General features: G+C 41.6%; 1 protein-coding gene across 7 annotated transcripts in view; it reads left to right on the forward strand.

The window, feature by feature from the left end:
* esrrb (estrogen-related receptor beta) overlaps nt 1–26,073 on the forward strand; it is a 49,416-nt gene that overhangs the window by 6,454 nt on the left and 16,889 nt on the right. The window contains exons 1-4 of one of the 7 annotated variants that reach the window (XM_026300066.2): nt 42–572; nt 5,812–5,880; nt 14,702–15,111; nt 20,720–20,845. In XM_026300066.2, the coding sequence (XP_026155851.1) occupies nt 565–572; nt 5,812–5,880; nt 14,702–15,111; nt 20,720–20,845 (613 nt within the window). In that variant the 5' untranslated portion in view covers nt 42–564. Of the gene's footprint in view, nt 1–41; nt 573–1,394; nt 2,124–5,811; nt 5,881–14,701; nt 15,112–20,719; nt 20,846–26,073 lie in introns of those variants that run through there. The other 6 variants (XM_026300049.2, XM_026300057.2, XM_026300040.2 and 3 more) reach the window with 6 other exon arrangements.

Raw genomic sequence — 26,073 nt, forward strand, 5'->3', positions numbered from 1 at the left:
ACTATTTACAGTTTGCCTTCTGTATTCTGTGCCGTGTTGTATTGAAGTCTGAGGACTGTGTTTGATAGTTGATTTTATTCCTCTTTAAGGAATTGAACTGGCAGGTGTTTGATTTGGCATCAATCTTAATTGGATTTTCATTTAGTTATTTGTTTTTGTCACAAAAAGAGACCAGATGCTGTGTGATCTGGGCCACTGTGGAGGCACTATTGCTGCACATCAATAGGTCTGTGATGATCAATAGGGATTGCGTGATGTTTTTGCATTGATTATAGAAACGTGAGCTGATGAATGGAACTGGATGCCTCTCCAGGGGCTACACTGTTCCCGTTCAGCAGAGAAAACTGGAGAGCAGCAGAGCGACCTAACACACCTTTTTTTTTGCATGAATCTGCTGGTAGATCTTGACTCCTCCTCACTCACTTGTATTTTTACTGAAGTAGCTGAAGACCGTTGTCAAGCACCTTGAGTATTTTTTTTTTGAGAACTGGGTGAGCTGCCGCTTCTTCCCTCTTGACTCAGCCAAGTGTCAGCCATTGTCGGACTGCTCATTTCTCCAATAAGATGCCATGGTAAGCTCTGTTCTTATAATGTGGGGATACAGTAACATGGAGACCCTCACTGACTGTGAAATGGTATCTGCATTCTCGGCATTCTTACTGAGCTTGATCAACAGAGAAGCGCAGGCAGTTCTAAAGCTGCGGTTAGAGGAGAGAGATCAGGATTTTCTGCTGCTTTAGAAGATGATGGGCTTGCAGAATATGAGTTATAGCTTGAGATCATCTCTCACAGGTGGTGAAAGGTTCACAATAGTCCCTCACATGTAACTCCAGCAAATGGAGCCAGCGACACAGCTCAATACAGGAAATACATTTACTGCCCTCAGTGGTTTGAAAGCTATTGCTTTTTGAAAGTGTTGGAGATGCACTCCACTGCTTGCTGGAGCTTCTATGGTGCGGCTTAGGCTGGTGTCAAATTTGACTTTATGTGTTATGTAAGAGCGCTGCCAACATTTGAGAGTTTAAAAATGCTTGTGCTTTTCATCAGTGTCGATATTTCCTGCTTGGTAAAGTTTTGTGTTATTTGCTATGTGACATAATGTTGCTGTGGCTTTGTTTGATGGCATTGTAATGGACATATTCTCTACAAGCATACAAAAAGTATCTAGTACTTTGATTTGTAAAATAAAACATTTTATTTAGTGTTACATAAAATGTAAAGATACAATAAATGTATTATACAAGTGAGAACAAAAAAAAAATGTATTTCATGATATGCACTGATACTACTTTATTTATTTCTTCTGTTTATTTACTTTAAAATGGGAATTTTCAGCCTTAAGTATTTTTATTTATTTATTTGAGATGGAAACTTTGCGTTGACGGTTGTCCTAGTGGCGCCTCTGTTGTTCATGTGATAGGTTGATTTGTCTACGTGTGTGAGCCCTGTGAGGCGTGTGTATGTTGTGCACAGAGGAGTGTGTGACTGAGCGTTTGGCTCCCTCCTACCCGGTGCTCCGCCGGCCCCTCTGTCGCTTTAAGTCCTGCCCCTCGGAGCCAGCCAACAGCAGCTGTTCCATATTCATCAAGCCCTTGAGTCTTAAAGAGCCCTATCCCGACCATGGAAAGAGTCATTCCTCTCGCTCGCGCTCTCATGCTCTCTCCATCTTAGCGCTCATCCCGCTGCTGCCTGCCTTTCTCTCTCTCTCACCCCCCTGTACCTCTCTGCCTGACTGTCCCTCCCCCCTTCACTCTCTCCCTCTCTCCCTCTCTCTGTCATACACACATATTCACTTAGAATACACTCAGACACACACTCTTTCTTTCTCTTTCTCTCACCCACACATATATACATAAACACACATATACACAACACACATGCTCACACACACGCGCGCACCCACTCAATCCATCAGAGTCCAACATACCTGTGCAGGCTGGGGGCCGCGGTGCTGGAGGGGCTTTTCGGCAGCGTTGTCTCTCAGGGTGCTCTGCTGTCATTTGGGGAAGAAGCGGTTCTCAGTTGTTTTCTCTTTCCTCTTCTTCTCATTCCTGGAATGCTAAAACTGGACTGATGGACATTTCAGAACTTTGTCTTCCAGATCCTCTCAGCTATCATAACCAGTAGGTGCACCTCATTTCTTTATTTTTTCTTTTTTCACTTTTCCTTTTAACCCCTCACTTGTGATGTAGTTTTATTACTTTGCTGTCCTTTTTACTCTTTTTTTTTTTTTTTGTCTTACTCTTTTTGATCCTCACTGACTTTACTTGAACCCAATCAGCCTAGACGCAAAACTTTTTCCTGTTTTTGCATTGGTGTTTTGTTCTTTCTATCTTTTCTCTTAATATCCCTTTTAACACGTTCATTCTTAAGCATGCAGTTTTTATTCTTCATTGTTTTTAAGGGCTTTTAAAATATGCAGGTCGATAATATGCAGCTTGATAATGTAGAGGAACAGGACAGGTGCGGCTGCGTATGTGTGCACATGTGTATAGCTTTATTGTGTGAGCACATATTGTCTGTCTTAAAAAAAAATCGAATTCAGAGCATGGCTGATTGATTTATCTTGCCCCTCTGTAAAATGTGTAATTTTTATTTTCTTTCCCCCTGAAGAATTTGGGTACCTGTCCAGTCAGGTTAGGAACTTGTTTGCTGATGGCTTTGTTCCTAGATCAGGCTGCCGAGGGAGCATGAGAGTAATATTTTAAGGAGATGAGATTAACTTGAATCCGTGGAATTGGGGAGGATAAATTACACACTGTAATATTTGTAGCCAGGGAACGACGAATAAGAGGACCCTGTAACCTCACTGAGCTGGCAGGTCTGTCCCAGCGAGCAGCACGCAAGCCAAGCTGCTGTGTGAACAGCTCCTGGCTGCTGGGACACTCTGGGTTTACAATACCTACATCATAAAACTTTGCAAAGCAATCGATAACTTACGTTGATACAAAAGTAATTGTTTTAAGTGGTGGTAAATATTAGTTTTATTTTTTTATTTAAAACAGTTTTATGGCAGCATCTATTGTGCCTCCTGGAAAAACTCCCTAATAAAATATAGAAAACACAGTCTACAACCTTTCTATTGTAAATATTTTGTTTCAATATATAGATAATTTTAACATATTAAAACATTTTTTCTTTTATATGTCTTTATAATGTTCAATGACTAGTATCGATTAAGTACTACATATGCAGCAATGCTGATTGGTGAATGTTTATATATCTCAGTGCATTAGGACAATGACATTTTTTTTCCACTTGAGGTGTTTGGGGAGAAAATTGTTCCAAATGACTTTGTGTGTTTTTAATAAATATGCCAAAATGTATGAAAGGATTTTTTTTCCTCTGCTGACTATCATTCAGTTTCATTATGTTTTTTTAAAAATACAATTAATTAGGATTTTAAAAACAATACAGGCTGTGAAAATAAATACAAGATATTTTAGTGTAAAATTCAGAAGGCTGAATTTATTTAGTGTATTGCTTGACTTCATCTATTTGTTTACAGTAATTCTTTACTTCAACTTACTTTACTTTAATCACTGCAAATTTAAAAACGTTGTGTGAAACGTATTAACATCTTGAACATATCTGCAACCGTCTCCTTTTGTTGTCTCAGATGCACCTTAATACAAAATAACACAGAGTGGATATTTCTGGAACATGTATTTTATAAAGTGTAGATGTGTCACTGTGGTGCTCCCTAAGTAGGAGAACAAACTATTGTAATTTATATTTAGTTTTAAAGGGTTTAATATTCCACTCCATCGTTTTATGTATATTTTAATATATGCTCATCCGTAAAATTGAGTAGACATTGAGTTTTTGAATTTTGGGTTTGTTTTCCCAGAAAATGCACTTTAACAAATTCAGAGTCATATTCATTGCAACAAGGAGAAACATTAATAAACATCTGGCAATTATGTTGCACATAATTTAAAATGTGTTTTAGTTTAAGTTGACTTAATTTGACTTGACGTTTTTATTCGAATATCCGAAATTTATTTTCACTATTATTTCTACATGTAAATGTTGTAGGCATAATGTATCATTAACTTTATCAGTTTGTTAAATATTAAATAACAATTCGTGCATTTGTAAATATTATTTTGATAATATCCTGCATTTGTTTATGGTCATTGTTTTTTAAAATAATAATAGTTACACATTGAGAAGTTGCAGTGAGGTGATTTGGAATTTGTTTATATTAAAATCAGATATTTAATATTTAACGACGCGCTACACAGGAAATATGGTGCATTTTTGTGCCTCGTGTTTATAATATTTAGTCGATATGGACGTTTTTAAAGTTTATAGTAACAGTGAAAAGAGCTTTTAGTCTTTCAGTGCAGGGTTGTGAGCAGGTCTTTGCTGTATGAGTTATGTCAGTCACCTACTCAGCCTCAGCCTTTTCATGTGTTCACAAATTATCAGTAAAATACAAATGTAATGACAGTTTTGTTTCTAAGTCCAAAACTAAAAATCTGTCTCATTAACCTATGTCGAAATGACAGTAGTAAATTAGCCTTGTCCTTTGGGTTCAACAGTGGCTGTCTTCAGTATTTGCTGCCCCTCAATGAGGGCTGGATGTGGCTGTGATGCTTGGTTGAGAAGGATTAGTGGGCTGTATGTGCTCCATGTAATTAGCACCGCACTGTTGTGGAATCACAGTAGTATATACTCTGTAGATTGACCTCAGGGTATCGCCACTGTTGGATAATTAGACTGAAACTGAGTTTTTTTTCTCCTTCACAATAGCGAGAAACGCTCCTCTTGTCTCTTTTCTCACAGGTTATATTTAGAGATGTGAACACATGAAAGTTATCACCTTTTACTGAAACTGTATATATTTGATCAAATATGGTTCCTTTTATTATTGTATGCAGCCCATAACATTCAACCTGCCACTTACTTTAGGTCTAAATGTCTCTTTGGTCCGTGCAGTGAGACGAGTCATTACTAGAACTGTTTGAGTGTGACCGGCTTATTGATGATATTGTATTGCAGTGGCTGTTCGTACCACTCAGACTGTCAGGCGAAGTTTTTTGGGCTCTTGGTAGAAAACACATGGTCTGAGCGGCAGTGAATTGAGATGTGACTTCTTTCTTTTATTAAATGTTCCATCAACACCCTCGGTTTGCTTAAGCCCTGGCTGAGCCACTGCTATGAACTAACTAGGCTATCCGATTTCCCTTCATGAAATAAGAGCTTTTTAATGTATTTTTTTAGAGAAGCAGAAAGAAGTTAGCACACAATGATGAATTAGATTTCAATTTATTTGACTTCATTCCCAGCTTGCTGCATTAGAGCTTGCAAACACCCATCTCTAGCAGTCCGTCCGCTTGATTCTTATTAGGTTTCAGAAAACAAGGCGAGGGAATTGCATTAGTGTATCTTAAGTTAAAAGCTCTTTGCTCTTTGACCAAGTGTTTCATTGTTATTGGGTTAATCAGATTTTTGCTGTCTTCATGGAGATGCTATCACAGGCTAGAGGCAGTGGTGGGTAACCAAAGCAGGCGTGCACAGACACTATCCAGATGGGATCAGCTTACGGTAATTTGGTTTCAGAATACATTACCAGAAGAGGCTCCTGGCCGAGACTGGCCGCCCCGCCACAAGCCAGGATCTGGTGGCCTCTGTAGCTGCAACGTCCAGCCCAGCTGACCAGCCAACCCCACCTGTCCCACTCCCACCCTCCTCAACTCCCATAGCTTTAGGGAGGTGTTGGGATGTGTGCCTTTTAAAGGAAATCTGATGTTTTTGAATTCAATTTCTCACCCGATTCTAAATACTTCTTCCTTGTACCAACAGGGCTTTGTTGTCCAATTCATTAGAGAGGTTCCTGAGTCCACTGGCCACGCTGGAGTCCTCTCATTTCTGGTATCTAGTATCATTACTTTCACTGTAAATATGTCACTCAGCTCAAGCTGAGAGGGGGGAGGTGGGAGCATGTTGTCCCTCGTCAGGGCATATGGGGATGCATAGTGCAACACTGCTGTCTGGATGTTCTGTAGCTGCAGAGGTAGTTGTGTTCATATATGTTAGTGCTCAGGCTTGTTTGGAAGAAGCTGCCAGTTGATTTTACGAATAGGAAAAGCATTGCAAAATCTGCTTAATGCCTGGCTTCTTTTCTTTAATGAACTTTATTTTTCATAACAACTAATATGGCATAAATCGCACTGCACTCTCTCAATCTCACTTTGAGAATGGACTGCTCTCTTGAGACACCCCCATCAGGTGTTTGGCCTTTACTCCTTTTAGCGATCAGCTACCGTCCCTCTTTGGCTATTTCACAACATTCACCAGCACAGAAACCACGAACTGCCGCCGCACGCGTCCCTCCTGATTTCTCGTCCATGGTAACCTTGGACACCTCCACCGCAGAGAATCTGTTTAAAAATAACCGGGTCCATTAGTCTAGAAGGATAATGCTAGCCTACGTGGGCTCTCATGCCCTTGTGGCAGCAGAGTGCTATCACTGACACTGTGCGTCAGCACTTCTTCCTGTTGCTCCAACACTGAAGGGCTCCTCTTCATTTACACGAACGTGCCTGCTCATACGCAAACACACACATACCATAGAACACAGAAGTTGAGAAAAATAACTGAGTCAAGAAAAGAGCTGTTAGCATGGTAATCCACTTGACAAAATACTGTAAACTACAGTGGAGTGGTAGCCTAATGTGTTCACAAGAAGAAAGCATTGTGTTTGCAAAGTTTGTGCTGGTGCGACAGCTTCTTTAAAGCTCACTAAAGTTCTTCCACTCTTTGAAGCACATTCTAGGTCCACTAATTTACACTTGGTTAGAAATGTGATGTAACGTGGGTATATGGGTGTTTATCAGTGAAGGCTATTGGTATTGAGCGGCCAGTTGTTTGAAGGTTATGTTTTGGAGCAGTAATTGAAATGCAAAATAACATTAGGATCGATAGTCAGCTTTGTTTATTTATGAAATCAATATTGAAACCGTCCGTCACAGTAGCAACTCTGATTCCCACTGACAGTTTCACCGTCTTCTCTGCATGTCCCGGGTCATTTTTGCACTTGTTCCAGCTTTTAGACCAAGCACTTTTTCCACTTTTTCATAAAACTGTGGGGCATGGCATTGTGTAAAGACTCATGTAACGTACACATTTAGCAGTGTTACTGTGGGGCTGCGTCAGAGAGATAGAAAGGCAGAGACTTCTATTATCATTCATCCCTGATTCGCCCAAGGGGAGTTGATGTGACCCATAACCAACCATTAGCATGGCAGTGTGTAACAAGTCAGCTAACACAGGCCTAGTTTTTCTATGCTGAACAGGAACTTGCATATATAGTATTTGTATTTCTTGACCCATGTCAAATATGCATTGCTTACATCAAAAACTGATGTATTTGAGAATGTAAGTGCCTTAAATGCCAAATTGTTTCAGAAAACATAGAAATCAGAGCTGGATGTTCTTTAAACTTTAACATAATTAATGTTTGAAAGTGTAAAAAAAAATATATTAGGTGTATTGTATTATGAGGTGGTCCCTCATTATTATTTTTATTATTATTATTATATTTGCATTTTTGTTAACACATTTTAGTTTAAATCAGAATCGGTGTCCTCTAAATCGCAGTGCCCAGTCCTTTTTCAGTGCTCAAATAAGAAATTGAAAATGAAGTGGCACCAAATAGCAATTGAGTGTGATTATCATGGCGGATTAGGGTGTTATTCATGTTTGTCTCATGTCTAATAAAACACATCTTTTTCACAACTTTACTCTCATAATACATACAAATCTCCCATGGTAACGGACAGATTTGTGTGTGTGTGTGTGTGTGCATGCAAGCGTGTATGTGTGCTACTGCTTGCTCACTTGGCTTCAGATTAAATGACTTTGTCCATACCTGTGCATTCGCCTGTTGGCCACAAAACATGTTTGCATTAAAATGCTTTCTTATGAGACCTCTCCTGCAGCGCTAAGTGCAGTCGAATGGTCACATTGATTGGCTGGCTGTTGCCACTTGGAGAGTCCCCTCCTCCCAGCATGTCCGGCGGTGACACCAGAAGTGGTGAACGCTGAAATGTATGTTTAGATTGCCCCCTGAAGGAGACACATTAATTCATGAAATATCCCCAAAGTTTAATTATTCTTGAATGGTGTGGTGGTGGACACTACCCTACCGTATAAATCAGTTAGGCCCACCCGCCTTTTTATTACGAGCACTATTTATGGGGTATGTGTGGCAGCTGGTAGAGATGAGCCTGTAAAAAGCTAGAGGCTATTGCTATGACTGCTGTGGCAGACGGTCACAGCAGTAGTATTTTGAGCAACGGCAATTCATTTTGGAGCTGTTTGCTTAAAACAACATTTTAAATATGAGAAATTTAAACTTAATTTTTTTTTTTAGTATGAGGATTTAATCTTCTCTGTGTGGTGTGATTGCACACTGACTGTGAGCCTCTACAAATATTTACACATCTTAAATTATCCTGGACACCTGAGAAACCTGCTGGCTGATTTTGGCCTGTTAATTTAGCCTTTTTATATTTGTGTATGTGTGTGCATGCGCTTGCTTGCGGGTTTATCTGTTTATGTTTGGTTCTTCTTCTCATGAACAGGATAATTTACGGTGGAGGAAGGGTGGGCTCTTTGTTTTAAGCAGGTAGAGTTCCTCCCTAAACAAGACCGCCCATCAGAAGAAGATTAATGAAGTAATTTCATGCATGGCTCTATGCCTGCGTCCCCCCCTATATGCACAGTCACTGTGTCTAAACCTGTGATTTACACTGGACTGTGTTAAATAGCCTTAACCCTTTATAATAATATTTCTTTATGCGATAAATACACACACTGCAAAAACATGCATGCAACACAATCAGGAATACCCTTCACCTTTCTGATCAAATAAACCAGTATATTGGATCGCTTTTCTGTCATTTTATTTTTGCCAGTACCTAACAGTTGCATGAGTTTATGGCAATTAAACAAAATAGCAAAATATTTATTTACAGCAACCTGACTTTTTTTGAAGCATAGGTAAATGGAAGAAAAATCATGACCGAGAAAGTTATTTCCTATTCCATACAGATGCAGTACATTAACAGTGATAAGACAATATCATGATAAACGTGTCTTTATGTCACAGCACTGTGTAACTGAAACCAATTTAACAAAAGACCCAACTCAAATATACAGTCACTTCATGTGCTGTGTTGTTGTGTATTAAGTGCTTTGAATTTTTCACAGTTTTGCAACCAGACAAGGAGAAAAACTGCATAACAACTTTTATCTTTATTGCAACATGTGAACATGTTCCGTCCACTAATTGTTGTGATAAAGTACAAGGGCTGAACTGTCAAAAAGCCGAAGTGCGTAGAGCTCTACCCCTGTAGTAAAGAAAGGTATTATGTGTCTGTCATATGTTTGATATGTGTCTGATGTCATTACTGGTTTCAGAGGACATGGAACCATTGTAAGCTGCTTTTTCTGGTTGTCTTTGCCAGTGGTGGGCTATAATTACTTCTAGTTATCATGAGCTATTGTAAATGTATGTTGCTAAATTATACCATGACCATGCCACATAATGAATGTGAAACTAATCTTTTTTTTAATGAAAAGGCAGAATTAGAAATGTGATCCCAAATGTGCTGTGTGGCAGACTAGACTTATCACTGAACTTTTTACATATTGTACAGTGTGATGAGCCGTCCAATTCTGCAGGGAGATTCCCCACTGCGTCTGCATAGGGGATTGTTAACTCTTTGCTCTCTGCAGCAGGATGTTTAGACAACTGGCAGCTCTCTCACATAGTACCTCTATCATTAGCCATTTGTCTCTCTTAACATCCTGAACTCAGCCCCTTATTAGAACTAGATCTGCCCAGTGCGGCCCAGACAGTTTACGTCAGACAAACAGCAGCGCCTGTATCACAAGAGGCCCTCTCCTTCCTGCCAGCACCATCTCTAAAACAGGAAGGAGCGGGAGGAGGGGATCAATAGATGTGATCTGCTTCTTGGCCAGTGCTATCTTGTGGTGCCGCTGGAGCATGGGGCTCATGTTGTCGTAGTGGAGTGAGCTCATGGCTTTATAAAGACTACAGTGACATCGCTATGGAGCAGCTAAATATAATCCTCTGCTGGAGACTCAAAAGCCTAATTGCCCGGGCCACAGAGCAGCATGGTCCCCCCAGTGGTAACCCAGCACGAGCCCCTAGCCTACGGACTATTGATCCAGGGCCCTCTCTCTCCATTGATACAATAAACAGCACTATTTGTCTCTTCTCTCTCTCTCTTCCTCTCGTTCCCCCTTTTTCTGTTTTTCTGTCCCCTCGACTTCCCTTTTGTTTGCCTCCATAGATCTGCACATCATAAATCTCTGTCAGTTTCTCCTGACTGTCTGGCATATCCGTTAATAACAAGGCCCCTCCCCTCCCGTCAGGTCCTCCCCCTCCGTTTTCTCCCCTCTCTGCCAGAGCAGGACTAATGAATGAGAAACTCCAAAATTAGGGGCTTCTCCCTTGTAGATTAGAATGGGTCCCTATGGAGTGCCAGGCTTGCCTCCAACCAAACCGCAGCCATCAACCAACCCCCTCCCACACCTACCACGCTTCCATCTTTTATATTCTGCCTGCATCACAAACACAACCAGACCTATGAACACATGAGCCCATGCAACACTGGTGCAGACACACACACACAGTTATGCACATTGCCCAAAAAGTGTTCAGTCCCCTAATTCCCTTGATGGTCATTAACCTGGAAGCAGTTAGACAGAGAGGTATCCTCCATATTTCAGTGAAGACTGTTTAGGAATCTCCACTCCCTTCCTTTTTCCCAAAGGTCACCCCAAGCCCTTTTCATTTACGTTTTTGCCTGTTTGATACGGTCCTGTATGTACGTGTAACTGTAGTTGGGCTATACAGATTTTCAACATGGTCTCCGCTCTCTCAAAAATGAGTCTCTGGCTGTGTGTCGGAGCGGTAAGAGGTGGCAGTGGCCCCTGGAGGAGAGGTCAGCGTGGCAGCTGCCAGTGGGTTCTGGCTGTGGCGGGGAGGTTGAGCTGGGCTGAGAGGAGGTCTGTCAGGAGCTAATTGAGTTCGTCCTAGCAGCGCTGACTCTGGGGCCAGTGGCTTATCAGGCCACATCGCCTGGGGCCCTCCAGACAGATCTGCCCCCTACTGGGGCATCTGATATCACCATCACCCTGCCTGCAGATGTCAACCCCCGCACCCACCCTTTCCCTTCCACTTACCCAGTCTGGTCAGGTAGCAGGATGTGACACTCTGGAATGGGGTTAGCAAATGTTATAAAATGGTGTTTTTGGCATCTGGTGGCCTTGAGAGTGAAAAGGACATCAGGAATTTACTTAGTGCTTTGAGCTGAGTTTCTAGCACAGCTTTGTGCTATATGCTCATGATTTACACATGAAACAGGGAGAGAGCTGTAGTCACACAGAGAACAGCAGAGGGTGTCAGTATCCTCCTGAAGTGAGCAGGAAGCTCGGAGCAGGAATACTTACAAATTGGCTCAATTAGATCCTGAGTGTTCTGCGTTCTTATGACACTGTCATCCAGTGTACAGGGTTCCGCTTGTAGGCAAAGGAAGTGTTGAGACGCGAGAGAACGACTGCTCCTCAGTTCTCGGAAGTCAAGCAACAGTGAGTGTGACACGAGCTGCCAGATCATTAGGGCAGCTAATCCTGGTCACAGCAGTGGCAGTGGAATGATATTAGGGATCTGAAATGCTGTTAGGAAGGCCAGGTGGAATCAGATTAAAACCAAACTGCGCAGTGTGCGTTTGCGGGCCCATAACCCACTACTCAGCATGAATTTTGATCGGTACAAAGGGAACAAAAGGAGGAGGAACATAGAGAAAAAAGGCGAGAGGGAGAGATACTGTATCTTAGATGAGCACTGCTCCTTTGGGCAGCCAGGCAGCAGAATTTGAAATGCTCTTACCTTGAGGAAGGAAGTAAGACAGAACTATAGATTTTACAGCATCAAGTCTCAGTTAGTGCAGCAGACCCTTTCCTGTCTGCTCTGCATAGCACATAAACTAATTAGCACCTGGCCCACATATTGAATTATTTATTAGGACTATTGGTGCTGTCAAACTATTTAATGTTCATAATCCATTTTCCCATACAATGGTATTTATAGATTTAAATTGGAACTGTCCCATTAGAGATTACGAATATTTATAAAAATATTTCAGACCGTTTGATTAATACGCCAGGTTCACGTGGTTCCTATTCCCTCAGTATCATTAATCAATATATGCAGTCTTGTTAAAAACATAAGCATAGCAGTGGTTTAATGTGTCATAGGAGAATGAGTTAAGGAGATCCTAGCCAGCACATTTATTATAAATGACCACCTAGAGCTGGAGGGGAAACAGTTAAGACACTTATGCAATTATGCTAAGTGTCACCCTGAAGATGGCCTTTGAACCGGGGTTAAGCTTACTCTGAATTTGTGAAATAAAAGCTAAATGGAACCATCTTGTGCTGCTGCGTTTTAATATATAGCCTTTAATAAGCCAAGTGCAGGTGCTCTATTGCACAGGTGCACATATCCATCTGAAACAGAGAACATAAAGCAGATGAACACAGAGCCGTGCATTAATTTATGGGGATGCAATCTGCATTCATTATCAAGAGCGGCAAGTTCTATTTTAGAGAGGCATGAAATGGATTCACTTTTTCAATTTCTGTCGGCAAGGACGTTTAAGAGTACAAGTGGATAATTTTTAAAACAGCAAATTTGAATAACCTCCCACAATGCCATCACTAATATGAAGCATTTTATGCCTTGTTTAAATTAAGACTTACTGAAGGAAGCTGTTGGACTGCATAAGAGAATGGTAGTTGTGTATCTGTTTTATGTACTGCAAGAATTGCAGAAGTGCTCAGGCAAAAGGCTTATTCCACAAGGTCAACGGTTTTAACAGGGGCCATTTTTATTATTTATTTTAGCAGTTAACCTTTTTGTGAATTTCCAGAAGTGGTAGGCACCTGGAGCTCCAATGAATATACATGACAGTAGGGAGGGAAACCCGGGAATGAGATTTAATTTGACATGCTGACCCCCATCTCCACGGGCCCAGGAAGCTAGGGTGAGAAAATAAGGCTGACCCACTGACCCTTGGGCCTGAACACCTCCGTCACCCAACCTCACAATTAAATCAGCCTCAGAGAGCAAGAGACAGTTCAACCAACTGATAGGGGACATAGAGGAGGCCTATCGTTTCCCGTTCCCTCTGAAACACTCTGAGACGGACAGCTATCGTCCAGTCAGGCAGACAGAGCCCAGTGGGGGAACTTCCCTCACAGCGCTGATGGTAAACTGACATGTCAAATATGTAAACATTACCATTAGTTGGCAATATGCTAATGGAACTAATGTGCTAAGGCACAACTTGGGCTGTCTAGCTGCCACTCACTAGGAGCCCCTGTGTCTGAATTTGCATAAGCCATGCAAGGCTCAATTTTGTTAATGCAGGCAAGTGCTGGTGACCTTTCACCTCTTCCATGGTACCTAATGCAAAGGGGTGTGTGTGTATGTAAGTGTGTGACCTTGCCTTGACCCTAAAAGGTCACTGTGTCTACACAGCATCCCCAATCCACTGAGTTATCCATCTCCTTAACCAGTCCACCTCTCTGACAGAGAAATGAGTTGGACATGTGCAGGCTAAGTTTTTCCCCTGTTCCCCTTCCAGTACAATTTCAAGTTAAAGGTTATAGAGCAGGACTGAAATAGATTTATATGGGCAAGGAAGGCTTCAGAGTGCATTTTATGGCTACAGCCAAAAGGCTGCACTTTAGTCTGCACACGTTACAGCATCAGATTGCATGTACTCCAAAATACAGTTATTAGGCAGACAGTGAAAAAGTCAATATCTTGCCATCATGTTTCCTTTTGGTTGACTGCTGACTCAAGGAGACAAGCCAAGGTCCACCCTGCTCTCTAAAGTATGGAGATGCCCCCTGTCTTGATGAATGCGTGTCTACGTGCCTTAAGTTCTTTCAGTGCTCTACCTCTTTCTATGCTTCTGTCTCTCTTTCGCTGTCTTTTCTGTCTGTCTCTGTGTTGATATTGTGCGAGCATGTGTGCAGCTGTGTGTCTTTGTACACTGAAGCACTTTTGCAGCTGCCATGGTGTGTGGCTAATGAGGCACTCACAGTAGAAACCTCCCACTGGTTCACTGGTTTTAAGAATGGTTAGGACACATGGAAAACTGGAAATTGGAACTGTAAAACAGTGACACATAAGAATAGTAAAAAATAAAATACATTTAGATTTGATTTATGAGTTTAAACACATAAGACATCATGTGTCATCAGGCATCTGTATGTAAAAATTCAGAAACATAATAATATTCAACATTTTCACTTTAAAGCATTGGGAAAATAATTAAGCATGGAATTTATTATCAGGTGTTTATCACTTTATAGTGCTAAAGTAGCTTACGTGTCGTAGTCGTATATAAGCAGGATGGGAAAACCTGTCTTTCAGCAATTGTCTGCATTTATTAAATGGAAACGTAACCTAACTAGTAGAAAAAAGAGAATTTATGTTGGAATTTCTGCATTTATGTTTCTGTCGCTCCACTGATTGATGAGATTCATTTCTAGCTGCTGCAGACCTCTGCTAATCAGCTTCCCCTTGTCTTTTTGTCTCTCCCATCAATCCTCCCCCTTCGTCTCCCATCCCATACCTCTCTCTCAGGCTGCTGAATAGAATGGCCGCTGATGACCGGCACCTACCCTCCAGTTGTGGGTCCTACATCAAGACGGAGCCATCCAGTCCCTCCTCGGTCATCGACACGGTCAGCCACCACAGCCCCAGTGGCAACTCAGACGCTAGTGGTGGCTATGTCAGCGCTATGAACAGCCACTCCAACGGCCTGGACTCTCCACCTATGTTCACCCCCAGTGGGCTTGGGGCCGGCAGCTGCCGCAAGCGTTACGACGACTGCTCCAGCACCATCATGGAGGACTCGTCCATAAAGTGCGAATACATGTTGAACTCCCTACCCAAGAGGCTGTGCCTGGTCTGTGGAGATATAGCCTCGGGGTATCACTATGGGGTGGCCTCATGTGAGGCCTGCAAAGCCTTTTTTAAAAGGACAATACAAGGTATTTTTCTCCTCTCACCACCCCCAAACAAACACTCACTACAAGTTACTTCATGTCACTGCATCAGCAGACACAAAACACCCTCCACAGAGGACACCTTTGACCTCACAACACTGAAACATCCATGCAATTCACTATGTTAAGAAATCATTGGCGTGTGCAAGATGTTTTCCTACCTCCTGAGACAGCAACCTCCATTTAAAAAAAAAAAAAAAAAAAATCATTTTTTAAAATTTTTTATTAGAATGTGCAATAACTACTACAAGATAACATTAAAAACTAAATATATTTACTGATATCTCTGCATTCAGAGGAATGTTTTGACTTGGGACAGACTGGTAGTGAGATTAGGGTGACATCATCTGTGGTAGATGGTGATATATAGTGGACATGACATCATCACTCTGAGGTCAGATTTGGTGGGGAGTGTAGCGGCTGTTTGTCCAGATGCCTTGTGGGAGCTCAGAGAATGTGTTTTATTATTCCTGTCCTGTTTTGTGTGTGTGTGTGCGATTGGCTATCTTCTAGGCATGATGCATCACAGCTTCTCATTAGAGAGGCAATGAAAGGCTCCCCACTGTGAAAATGTGCGCTCTGCTCCAGATTAATCAGGAAGATGGAGATATTGTTGAGCCTGGAAAAAAAAAACAAAAAACTACAGAACAGGCACAGCTGCCCAGGTCTAAGCTCTACCGGTTTAGTATACATGCTGTGGAAAAACTAGATAAAATAGGTAAAATCGGTCAAATGGTTTGGGTACAGTGAAATGAGATTATTACAAGTGTAAGAAAAAAATTGGAATTTGAAATTTAGCGGAAATTAGTCTGACTTTTTATATGTGCGCTCGATTTCTGTAAAAGCTGATTGGAGGCATTGCATGGAGAGCAGGCTGTCTGTCTTGATGCTAGGTGTTGATTTTGGACCTTACAGCCCTATCAGCTTTAGACAGTCTATGTACCTTTTACAGGCAAACAAAAGCATTAGGCCAAATCCTCCTGTTTACCCAAGCTGCCATCAGCAATCCTGTCTATTGACAAAAGATGAATATTTTCTCTCAAGTAACATAACGGGGCTTTTGTCCCCTCACTGGAGGTACATTGATGGCAACACAATGGAACAGAAAAGAGGCATAAGAGACGTCTTAAGTGGAGCAATGGACTAAACAATTAAGAGGAAGGTACATGGAAAAAAATTGAAAGCTACTCTTTTTTTTTCCCCCTTTAGTTTGTGTTGTCGATTTGAAATCCTTCTCTTTCTCTTCTTGGAGGGTTGCCTGTAATGGAGCTAATCTGCTGTCGTTTGTCCGAGCCACAGGAGTTTTGTCAATAACAATCAGCGTTTGGAAAGTGTAATTAAGGCCGAGGCTTTTCATTAGGAGGAAGGGAGGGGCCGTCTCCAGGGACGGGCATGCCAATTAGAAACTCAGGCACGCGTCGCCGGGTAATTTCAGGGAAAGGAGGGGAAAAAAACCCAAGACTTCTTTTAGATTGGAGAGGGACCCTGCTGCTCTTTCAGAGGAGTGGAGGAGAGGCTTAATGGCATAATAATCAGAAAGGGGTCCCGGGCAGAGAAGGCAGGGGGACGATGGGACTTTTTTGGGGGGGAGGTGAAAGCCTTCCAAAATGATAAAAGAAACACATGCAAGATTGCTGGAGGAACATGGAGGCAGTAAATAGCGGGATGTAGAGCTCTTGAAAGAATGAGAGGGTGCTGTTGATGAGAACTGATTAATTAAAGGAATAACGAGGCAGTCGAGGGTGGAGGGTGGAGGGTGAGACAGCACTCTTTAATGAGAAGAAAACAAAGGAGCTGTCTTTTACAGCCCTTTATCACATTGTTCTATAGCACTTAGGGCAAACAACATGCTAAGTTAATGTTAACCATGTACATGACAGTTTCTTTATCACCTTGTACTCACCTTGTATAACTGGTATTTTCTTGTTATACTGCAGCTAATTCTTTTTTTTTTTTTTTTTTTTGTGCTTTCACATATTTCGACTGAATATACAAATGTCTGCTTTTATGGTCTGAGTAATCCTTGTCATCTTTAAATCTTTGCTTCACTTCCCCTTCTTCAACCGATGCCCCAACCTTTTCGACAAAAGCAGATGGAAAATCCGTCTTCTGTCACCTATTCATCCAGTGAAAAGCCCCTTGAACTCTTACATGGAGATAGTTACATTAGTCAAGGCCAGGCCCAAATTAATGTCAACCTGGATGTCCATCCATCCCAGAAATGCCCTGTTCTCACTGGTCCCTAATCACCCGCCCCCCATCCCTGCACCTCACGTGCCCCACCAATCAAAAACATAAATCTCTTATTGAACCGTGTTTTCTTCCCATTTTGAACCCAAGTGTAAAATTGCTTGAAAACCAACTGAACTCAGTGGCCCTTTTTTATATGAAGTAATAGACCTTGACAGTAAGCCTGTAAAAGTCCGTTTAGATTTTGATGAGAAATACCTGCCATTTTACTGTAATTTACTTACAAGACCTGACTTTCCCCTCTGTGCCCTGGCATGGGTCCTGAAAAGCCATAAAATAGATTGAGACAGATACTTATCAAGAGTAGAAGGAGGGAAATCTTTTTCTTCTCCCTTCACTCTGTAATGTTATTGGTAACCATACCATAACCTCTCTAAAGACAGATAAACCCGAGCATGGCCCTCGGGTTAAAGGGGTTCCTGTCAGTATGCTTCATTTCTAAAAGTGAAACTCGTCATACTCTACCAGCCAGGATTTCCAGACATCATTGCAGAATGGAAAGGTTATTGTAAAACATTTAATAGAAGTGTCCCTTTTTAAAGTCAATGTATGAATCTACAGTAACCTGAATTCCCCATTTAAGTCAGTGCTTCACTTTATTTAACAATGGCTACTGTACGGTGTTCCTTCAGCACATAGATAGATAGATGTGTTCAGGTCATCAATTTAGTTCCCTTCAGTCAATTAAACTAAATTAAGAAAAAATACTTAATTCAGTTCTTTTGGGAATGTTCAGGGAAAATGTGATAACAACTAAAAACATCTACAAATATTCATACTGACAAGAATGACAACAGATAAAAAACTGAAATGGCTACAGCACACACTGGTTATGTTTATCGGTACTGAAGACACAGAATGTTGAATGAATACATTTAAACAACTATAATTAAATTTGTATTTAATTTAACAATCACATTTCAGGGCTAATGTGTAATTAACCTTATAAATTACATGTATGTTTTACATACACTATGAATATACAGCCTGACATAACGATGACTAAGCACAGTTGGAATTACAGGCTTATTACTTCTGGGGTTATAAAATGAGAACAAATGTTTAACAGCATCAGATATTATAGTAATGGTGCTCTAATTATGCTGTTCTTTAGTCTTTATAGAACATTTCAGTGTTTGTCTGTTTTAACCTTTATTTACATTTGGCTCTGCTGTTGTGCCCATAACATCAACATTTCTAGATGATTTAGTCTTGAATAAAAACTATTGTTTTAGAGAGGTCACAGCTAGTCGTGTTTTTAGATCTGCTAAGATGCAGCGAGTTCTAAAGTCCTAAATATAAACCAAATGTAGAGATGAATGATTAGTTAGTCCACCGCTCACTGCGCACTGAGCTGTGAGAAGCCCCCTCTGACAGCACATCAGATGCACAGGGTGCATGACAGGACAGGTGGACACAGTAGCCCAGCAGTATGTGAGTGTACTGTATGCTCGTTCTGTTTCTGGAGTGTGTTATATCAAAGGGCTAACTCTCTTAGTTAGCCACCAGGTGTGGTTTATGCGTGTGTCCCTGGCACCCCTGCGAAAGGGAAGGGAGGGGCAGGAGGAGAGAAAAATACCCCTGTAAACAAAGCGTCCTCAGGGACACACAGGGTCAGCTGTGCTGGGTTGGGCTGTGCAAGCAAACCTGCAGCAGGAAGTCAAAAAAGATTTGCAATCAAAATCTCAGATTTTTTAAAATGAATGTAGTCCTTTTATGTCCTGGCAATTTACTGATTGGTTAATATGTAACGTGAAGACCAAAAAAAAAAAAAACTCCATGAATTGATTTCAGCACAGACTTGCACTGATTGCCTTCTCCCAGCATAATCGAAATGAATAGGATTATTATGGTCTGGTTCTGCTATGACAACAGAGAAAACAGACAGAGGAAAGACAATCAGCGCTCATCAGCCGCTTCCCTCACACCTTTATTTACCCCAATCCCAAAGAGATGAAGTGAATTAGCATAATGATTTCTAACCCAGATATAAGGAGGAATTTCTAATTATTTATAACATCTTGGGACCCTCCACTTGATCTGTCCAATAATGTTAACATAATTGCATAAGTTGTCAAAGGGTGTTGGAGGGCTAGTGGAGGAACACCAGTGGAATATTACACAGCTTTCTGTTTCTCTGTCTCAGAAATACAGAGCGAGGGTCAGAGCTGTGAAGCGGCTGCAGGATGTTGGGATGTAATGCTAATGTGCATGTGGATTATGTCAGTTAACACACAAATGCTTTATCTGTTGAAGGGGATGGTAAATGTGTACATTTAAGACGTTTTAGCTGAGAAAACAATGTGGAGTTTATTTTAGGGATTAAATTAGATTTTTCCATTACTTAACTATTTATTTCTGCACTTTACTGTCAAAGACACACACAGTAGTAAACCCCAGGTTAAAAGAAAAGTTTAGAAACATACCAATGTCAAAAGCTTTAAAACTGAAAGCCCATTCAAAATGAGGATAATTCAAATTCTTAGGCTGAGGCAACCATTACACTGAAACCCTTTATTGAAAACCCCTGAATACAGTAAAATGTAGGGAATCACACAAAAGCGGAGGAACTGCCTCACATATCCTGCCCTTTCTATTGCTAATGGTAGAGTACAGCAGAACCAGCTCTTTTATTGTGTAGCAATGAAACTCTTTTTCATTGCTCTGTCCTGGAATCAGACGCTGCAGTTGAATAATGCATAAGGCCTCTTGCCTGTACACTATGTAAATAGTCAACAGTGGTAACAACAGGTTTAGGTCTACTGGAGTATTATGTAAAGTGGTCAGGGACAGTGTCTCTGGCTCTCTAGCCTGCTATTGAGGCAGTGGCAGGCCCCTGTGAGCACAGGGGGACGGGGCCTGCACCCGAGGCCCAGCGGGGACATGCACAGAATTAATGAGACCAGTTTAGTGTTGGACCAGGGTGGCGTCTGCTGATGGGTCCTGAAGGACTACTGCAGCTTTACCTTCGCACCTCCACCCCCCATCCTTTACCTACAGTATTACCCCAGCTTCTCTTCCTGCTATGACCACCGGTACAGTGCTTGCTTAAAGACATCCGAGCCACCTGAACACTACATAAATGGATTGTATGAGAATCCATATTTTCAACAAATGCCCATGTGCCTTGCTTGGCAAAAGGTGATTTACTGTTAACCTCCTGATAAGACAGAATACAGAACAGTGTTTATACGTCACTGGCAGCAACCAATTTAGTATTTGGTTTTCTTCATTTGATGAAATTATAAATTACCCAACATTTTACTTTCAATTGTCATGCTCTCGGCTTTAATCGGCTGTAGTCTTCTTGGTGCTGAGCTGTTTTTTGTTTTCTTTTTCTCAGGTAACATAGAATACAGCTGTCCGGCCACAAATGAGTGTGAGATCACAAAACGGAGACGCAAATCATGTCAGGCTTGTCGTTTCATGAAATGTCTCAAAGTGGGGATGCTTAAAGAAGGTAAGAAGAGTAAGTTTTTTATTCTACATCACTGTATGTATGTTGCCATAGAAATATTTAATGTATATAAACCTGCACTGACTCAGTAAGGGATCTACCAGAAGAATACTACATCACACAATTGATCTTGTGATTTTTTTTGTTCAGTCTCACAGTACAACCCGAGAGTGAGAAATCCATGCAACCGGCTGCCCTAGACAGCAGTTTCCAGCCCCCCTGTCCTCCCCTACCTACACAGCAGTAAATAATGTGCAGTTGAGCTGGGGACAGAAATATGCTGAATAGGTTGATCCCACCGTCTGAGTAATAGAAATGTAACAGTATTCTGCCTGGAAAGGCTCAGGCCAGGTCCCTGAGCACACACTCGGCACAGTCTCAGCTCTCCTCGGCATATTGATCCACTAAATGTTTTCTGAACATCTCAGCTCTCTTCCTGTGGATGGTTTTTTTAAAGTCATGCCAGCAGGGAATTCAGTGACAATTAAACATGCTTCCGATGGAAATGTCTGGCCGGGTTTTTCCCCACCCCTCCCTGACACCACTGACTGATCCCCCAGAGACCTCAGGGTTTGGCTGCTCTTCTGCGGGGAGGCACCTATCTGCTGTCCCATACCACATTGCATTAGTGGATATGTTCTCATCTACCTCTCTCTCTCTCTCTCTCTCTCTCTCTCTCACTCTCAGTTGTTGGTTGCTTCAGAAAGTCCAGACAAATGAATAATGAAAGATATGTGGCTTGGGGGTGAAGTGACAGTGTTATATTTATTCAAGCCTCCTCTGGGAGCACCTCAGGGACTCTGTCGGGAAACATGGTATTGTTTGTTATACATTTTTTATTTTGCTTTCCTGTAGTTCTGATAAGTGTAGATCAGCAAGCACTTATATTGTACAAAGTATGATTTTTCCCTTATGGTTATACAGTGGTATAAACATACTGTCAGATAGAAATCCAGATAAATTAATTCTATAAAACCTTACCATGTAAAATTTCTTGTCAAACTGTGTAAAGTATACATAGTTCATCATTTTTTTTCTCCCATTATTCATTGAAGAGTGGGATTTATAGATGCATATATATCCAGTCGCCACCTGAAGCCAGAGTCAAAGCCTGTATGGATCTCCACACAGTAACAGAATCCCCTAGACTGCACGCAGCCAGATAAAGCCTCAGTGCCAGAAAGACAGAGTAATCGCATTACTATCTGATGAAAAATTTATGCCAATATATCATCTTGGAGAATAAGAGACTACAAAAATATGTAGCCGTGGCTATAAATGAATGACCAGTGTCAGGTCAGAGTAAAAAGAGTGTAAAACTCAAATATGCAGACTTTGACTAAGCCTGATACTCTAATTCACACTTCTGTACATTCAGCACATTCCCAGAATAAGAACGGCCCTCCTTTTTTACATGTCATCACCACAGTGCAACTATTGTCACGGACTGACGGAAGTCTTGTCTAGGCGTTATAGATCTCTCTCAATTCCGTCACAATCGAAATTATTCAGCACATTTGTCATGATTAACAGAGAGATGTGCAGCAAGACGAAATGGAAAGAGAGACACATGGTCTGTGTAAGCTCTATGAAGCTGTCAGCTCAACGCCATGCTCAGGTCCAGGGTGTGGAGATGGCCACCGCTCATGTGACTGAGGTTGCCACTTACTTTCATTACTGCAGAAAGGTCACATTGTGTCTCAATGGAAAATCACCTAATTATAACTTTACAGCTTCAACAAAGTACAGTGCTGCCCCCCAATGAAACAGAAGTTGAAATCCCTTAGTGTTTCTGAAAGAATAATATCAGACATCACTAGGACCTTTAGATTAGATATTTCTCTTTTGTTTGTTGTCTGAAAAGCTAAATTTATTATCTGCTAATCAGGCACAAAAGCTAAAATCAATATGTTCATATCTCAAAATGTGGTTTGAGGTGTAAGGAAAATGACCTTTGTAGTTCAGCAGTCTGATTACAGACTAAACCCTGTGTTGAGTCACTGTACTTTTTCTTGACTATATAAAGGAGGAAGTGATCAATAGAAGAATCAAATGTCAGGGGCAACAGGTTTTTCCTCTGATCAATGGAAACGGATCAGAGCTTAGAGCAAGAGAGAAAACAAGATACTATTGAGAATACATTGCGATCATTCAGTGGCATTTTCTCTCTGCACTCACTTTCTTTGTCACCTGCTCATTCACACACAAGTGCCTTCACGTGCATGAACACCCACAAGTGCAGAAAAATGTTTTGTTTCTGTAACTTTATGTACTATATTTATCTACAGATCTGCACTGGTGAAGAAATGAGAGTAGCTGTGTGTTCTGTTGTCCTCACAAACCTGAGGTGGAAAATACCCCGTCTTATTGTAAGAACAAAGTGGGAGAGTCGTGGACATGAGAGTAAAAGAGGAAAGCGTGTCTGTGCTGGAATACAATACACCTTTCATTGTTCAGCAGAGTGGCATGCTAAGAACAACCACATGCCATAATAGCCCTATCACAGTCACATACACAACGTACAAAAGTTACACACACGCCATTCTATGCTCACATGTATAGATCCTGAAATGCTAGACATGTAAACATGTTGCAGGGTGTCTGTAATGGTAAGACAAACAGTGTAGTTACTATACTATACTTCCAAGATGTAGTAATGATGAAAGTAGAGTTAGTAAAAAGGCTTTTACTGAGGCAAACCTCATTTAAATGTTTTTAATGTGTTTTAAAATAATGGGAGGTTCAACCATTTAGTTTTGTGTGTTAGCAGTAGTGTCATCTCATGAGGAATACTGTAGCTAACCTGTAAATGGAGTATGTGATGGTGTCAATATGGCGGCCCAAGGGGCAGCAGATGGAAAAGGGGTGCAATGCGTGACAAATTTTCCGCTACCCTCGCTCATCACCACTCGTGATTAAAAATGCTGCAACACACTTACAAGCATGCAAAGCTGGCAACAGGGTCCCTTTGAAATAGTGCTGACGGCAGTTTAGCGGGGCGGCTTCCTTGAAAGGCAAGGTTCACTATGCCTTGCCATGTGGCCTTCTGATTTTCCCAGCTAAAATAGGGTCCGCCTAAGCCCCCCTTGGCATTGCCAACCATCCCAGACATCCTGACACTTTCCCCTGGGAGAGACACCCAGAACAGGTGAGGGACTCAAAATAAGGACCCTGACCACTGCCGGCCACACAAAGTGAGTGAAGACAGGCCCTTTTGTAGGAGTGTGTTCGAAAGGGGATTATTATTGTTTTTGGAGAGAAAGAAGAGCCTTAGGTCAGCTGGCCCCAGCCCCCGCTCTGAGGCCTGCGCTAATCCGTGCACAAATGCCAGCCGCCTTGGCCAAAAGCCCTCTTCTCCAGCACCCTGCTTTGAAGAGATGATACCCGAGCTCACGCGCTGCTACCCTTGCTACACTGTGTTGAGGGCCATAAAACAGTGAGTTGACTTTGGAGATGGTGTTCAACTCTCTTCTCACATTTATAACACACCTACCTACTGTTTACCCTGAAGGAAGCACAACAAACCAGCCAGAGTCAGCACACTTAAGGCGCATATGAACCTCACAAAGGCCTGACCATAGTGCCTGACGGCAGTAGTGAACGGATCCGTCTAGCTGCTCTTAATCACTCTCTTCCTTTCTGCATGTGTCTGGCCCTGTTGGACAGTAAAATGAGTCAGGTTAGTGCCAAGCTTTAATTCCTGTCAGCATCTGTTAATTATGGCCAGGACTGTTCTAATTAAAAGAGGCACCCATCTACCTTCATCGTTGGCTTTACACTGGCTGACACAGCCACATGACTCGACTGGCAGAGAGGATCATGGAGAGCAGAAGCGCGGCCACCTGGCAGCGGCCGAGCTCATCGGGGAGAAACTTCAGAAAGTGCGGACGTTACAGTTGTCAATGAGAAGTTTTTCAATTCCCACATTTCTAACAGAATTGTTTCAGCTGAATTGGAAAAGTTTTCAAGCATGTAAGCAAGTAGAGGGTCTTTGAAAACTGTTCTTTCTGACAGTTTCTTGATGAAATGCATATAAAGATGAAATTATCATTATGCATCAGCTTGTGTGTAAAGTACAGGTAGCTGCCATAAGATGATTCCTTGGTTCTTGCTCTGAAAGATGAGGCTCTGTTGGGAATTGGGAGTAATTAGGTTAGTGGGTTGTCAGTGTCAGGAAATTGAAAGACAATCCTAATCAGATTTGCGTTTCTAGGGAATCAAATAATTCATATAAGTAGAAGAAATCTCTATTCTACAGTTACATGATAATACAGTTTACTAGACCCCCACACAACCCACACCATTCCCCATCCATCCCGTGCACTCATTTTTGGAGAGTGGGGCCGTGGCCATTAAAGTTAACTGGTGAAAATCAAGAAGATATTTTGCATATATCTGCTGTAGAATTCCTCTTTGTTAAATGAAGGCCACCGCTTCCGTCTTACATCATCTGATTTTCCTTTCCCCACGTTCACCGAGCGACCTCCAATCACCACGCATGGGACACATCCAAACTCATCCTCTCCAAGAGCACTTGCTGATGCACAAATTGTATTAGGCTCATTTGCAGTGGCCACACAATGCCCAGGTTTGACACTGTCCTCCCTGTTATAAAGTGATGAAATCATCAAGGAAGTGCTCTGGCTGCGGGTGTTGTTTGCTCAGAGGACGCGGGAGGCTGACAAATTAACTCCTCCTCCACCACAAGCGTTTCATTGAGCCTTTTCTCCTCCACCTTTCAGCATTAAATTAGTTTGGTAGGGGGTTACATTATCCACACAAGGTAAATTGACGGGATTCTCCTCTCTTCACAGGATTAAGATATCAAGGATATTTAGGCTGCATGGCAGCAGTGACATGCCGGTACAAATAAGGGGTGCAGGATATAAAATGTTTGCATACAATTACATTAAATAACCAAATACCTGCCCAGTGGTATCAAATAAATAGGCCAGGGTAGATGAAATATTTTAACTATGTTGAAAATTAATAGAATAGAAAAGACATCCAAATGGAAACATTCTTATCAAATAATGAGATAATAAATAACTTATGTTATGATGAGGCTGGTTTGACATTTACAGTATCAGTGTAGAACCTGGGCCCCTAGGTGTGGCTGCGGGTGATAAGGCCTTAGTGCTACTCCAGTGAAAGAGGGTGAAATAAGGGTCTTTTATGGGAAAGCAATACGTAGTTATCTATCTGCTGTATGACAGTGGATATTTTGTACTGCATGTGTG

This window comes from Mastacembelus armatus, chromosome 22, assembly GCF_900324485.2.
Source record: "Mastacembelus armatus chromosome 22, fMasArm1.2, whole genome shotgun sequence".
NCBI lineage: Eukaryota > Metazoa > Chordata > Actinopteri > Synbranchiformes > Mastacembelidae > Mastacembelus > Mastacembelus armatus.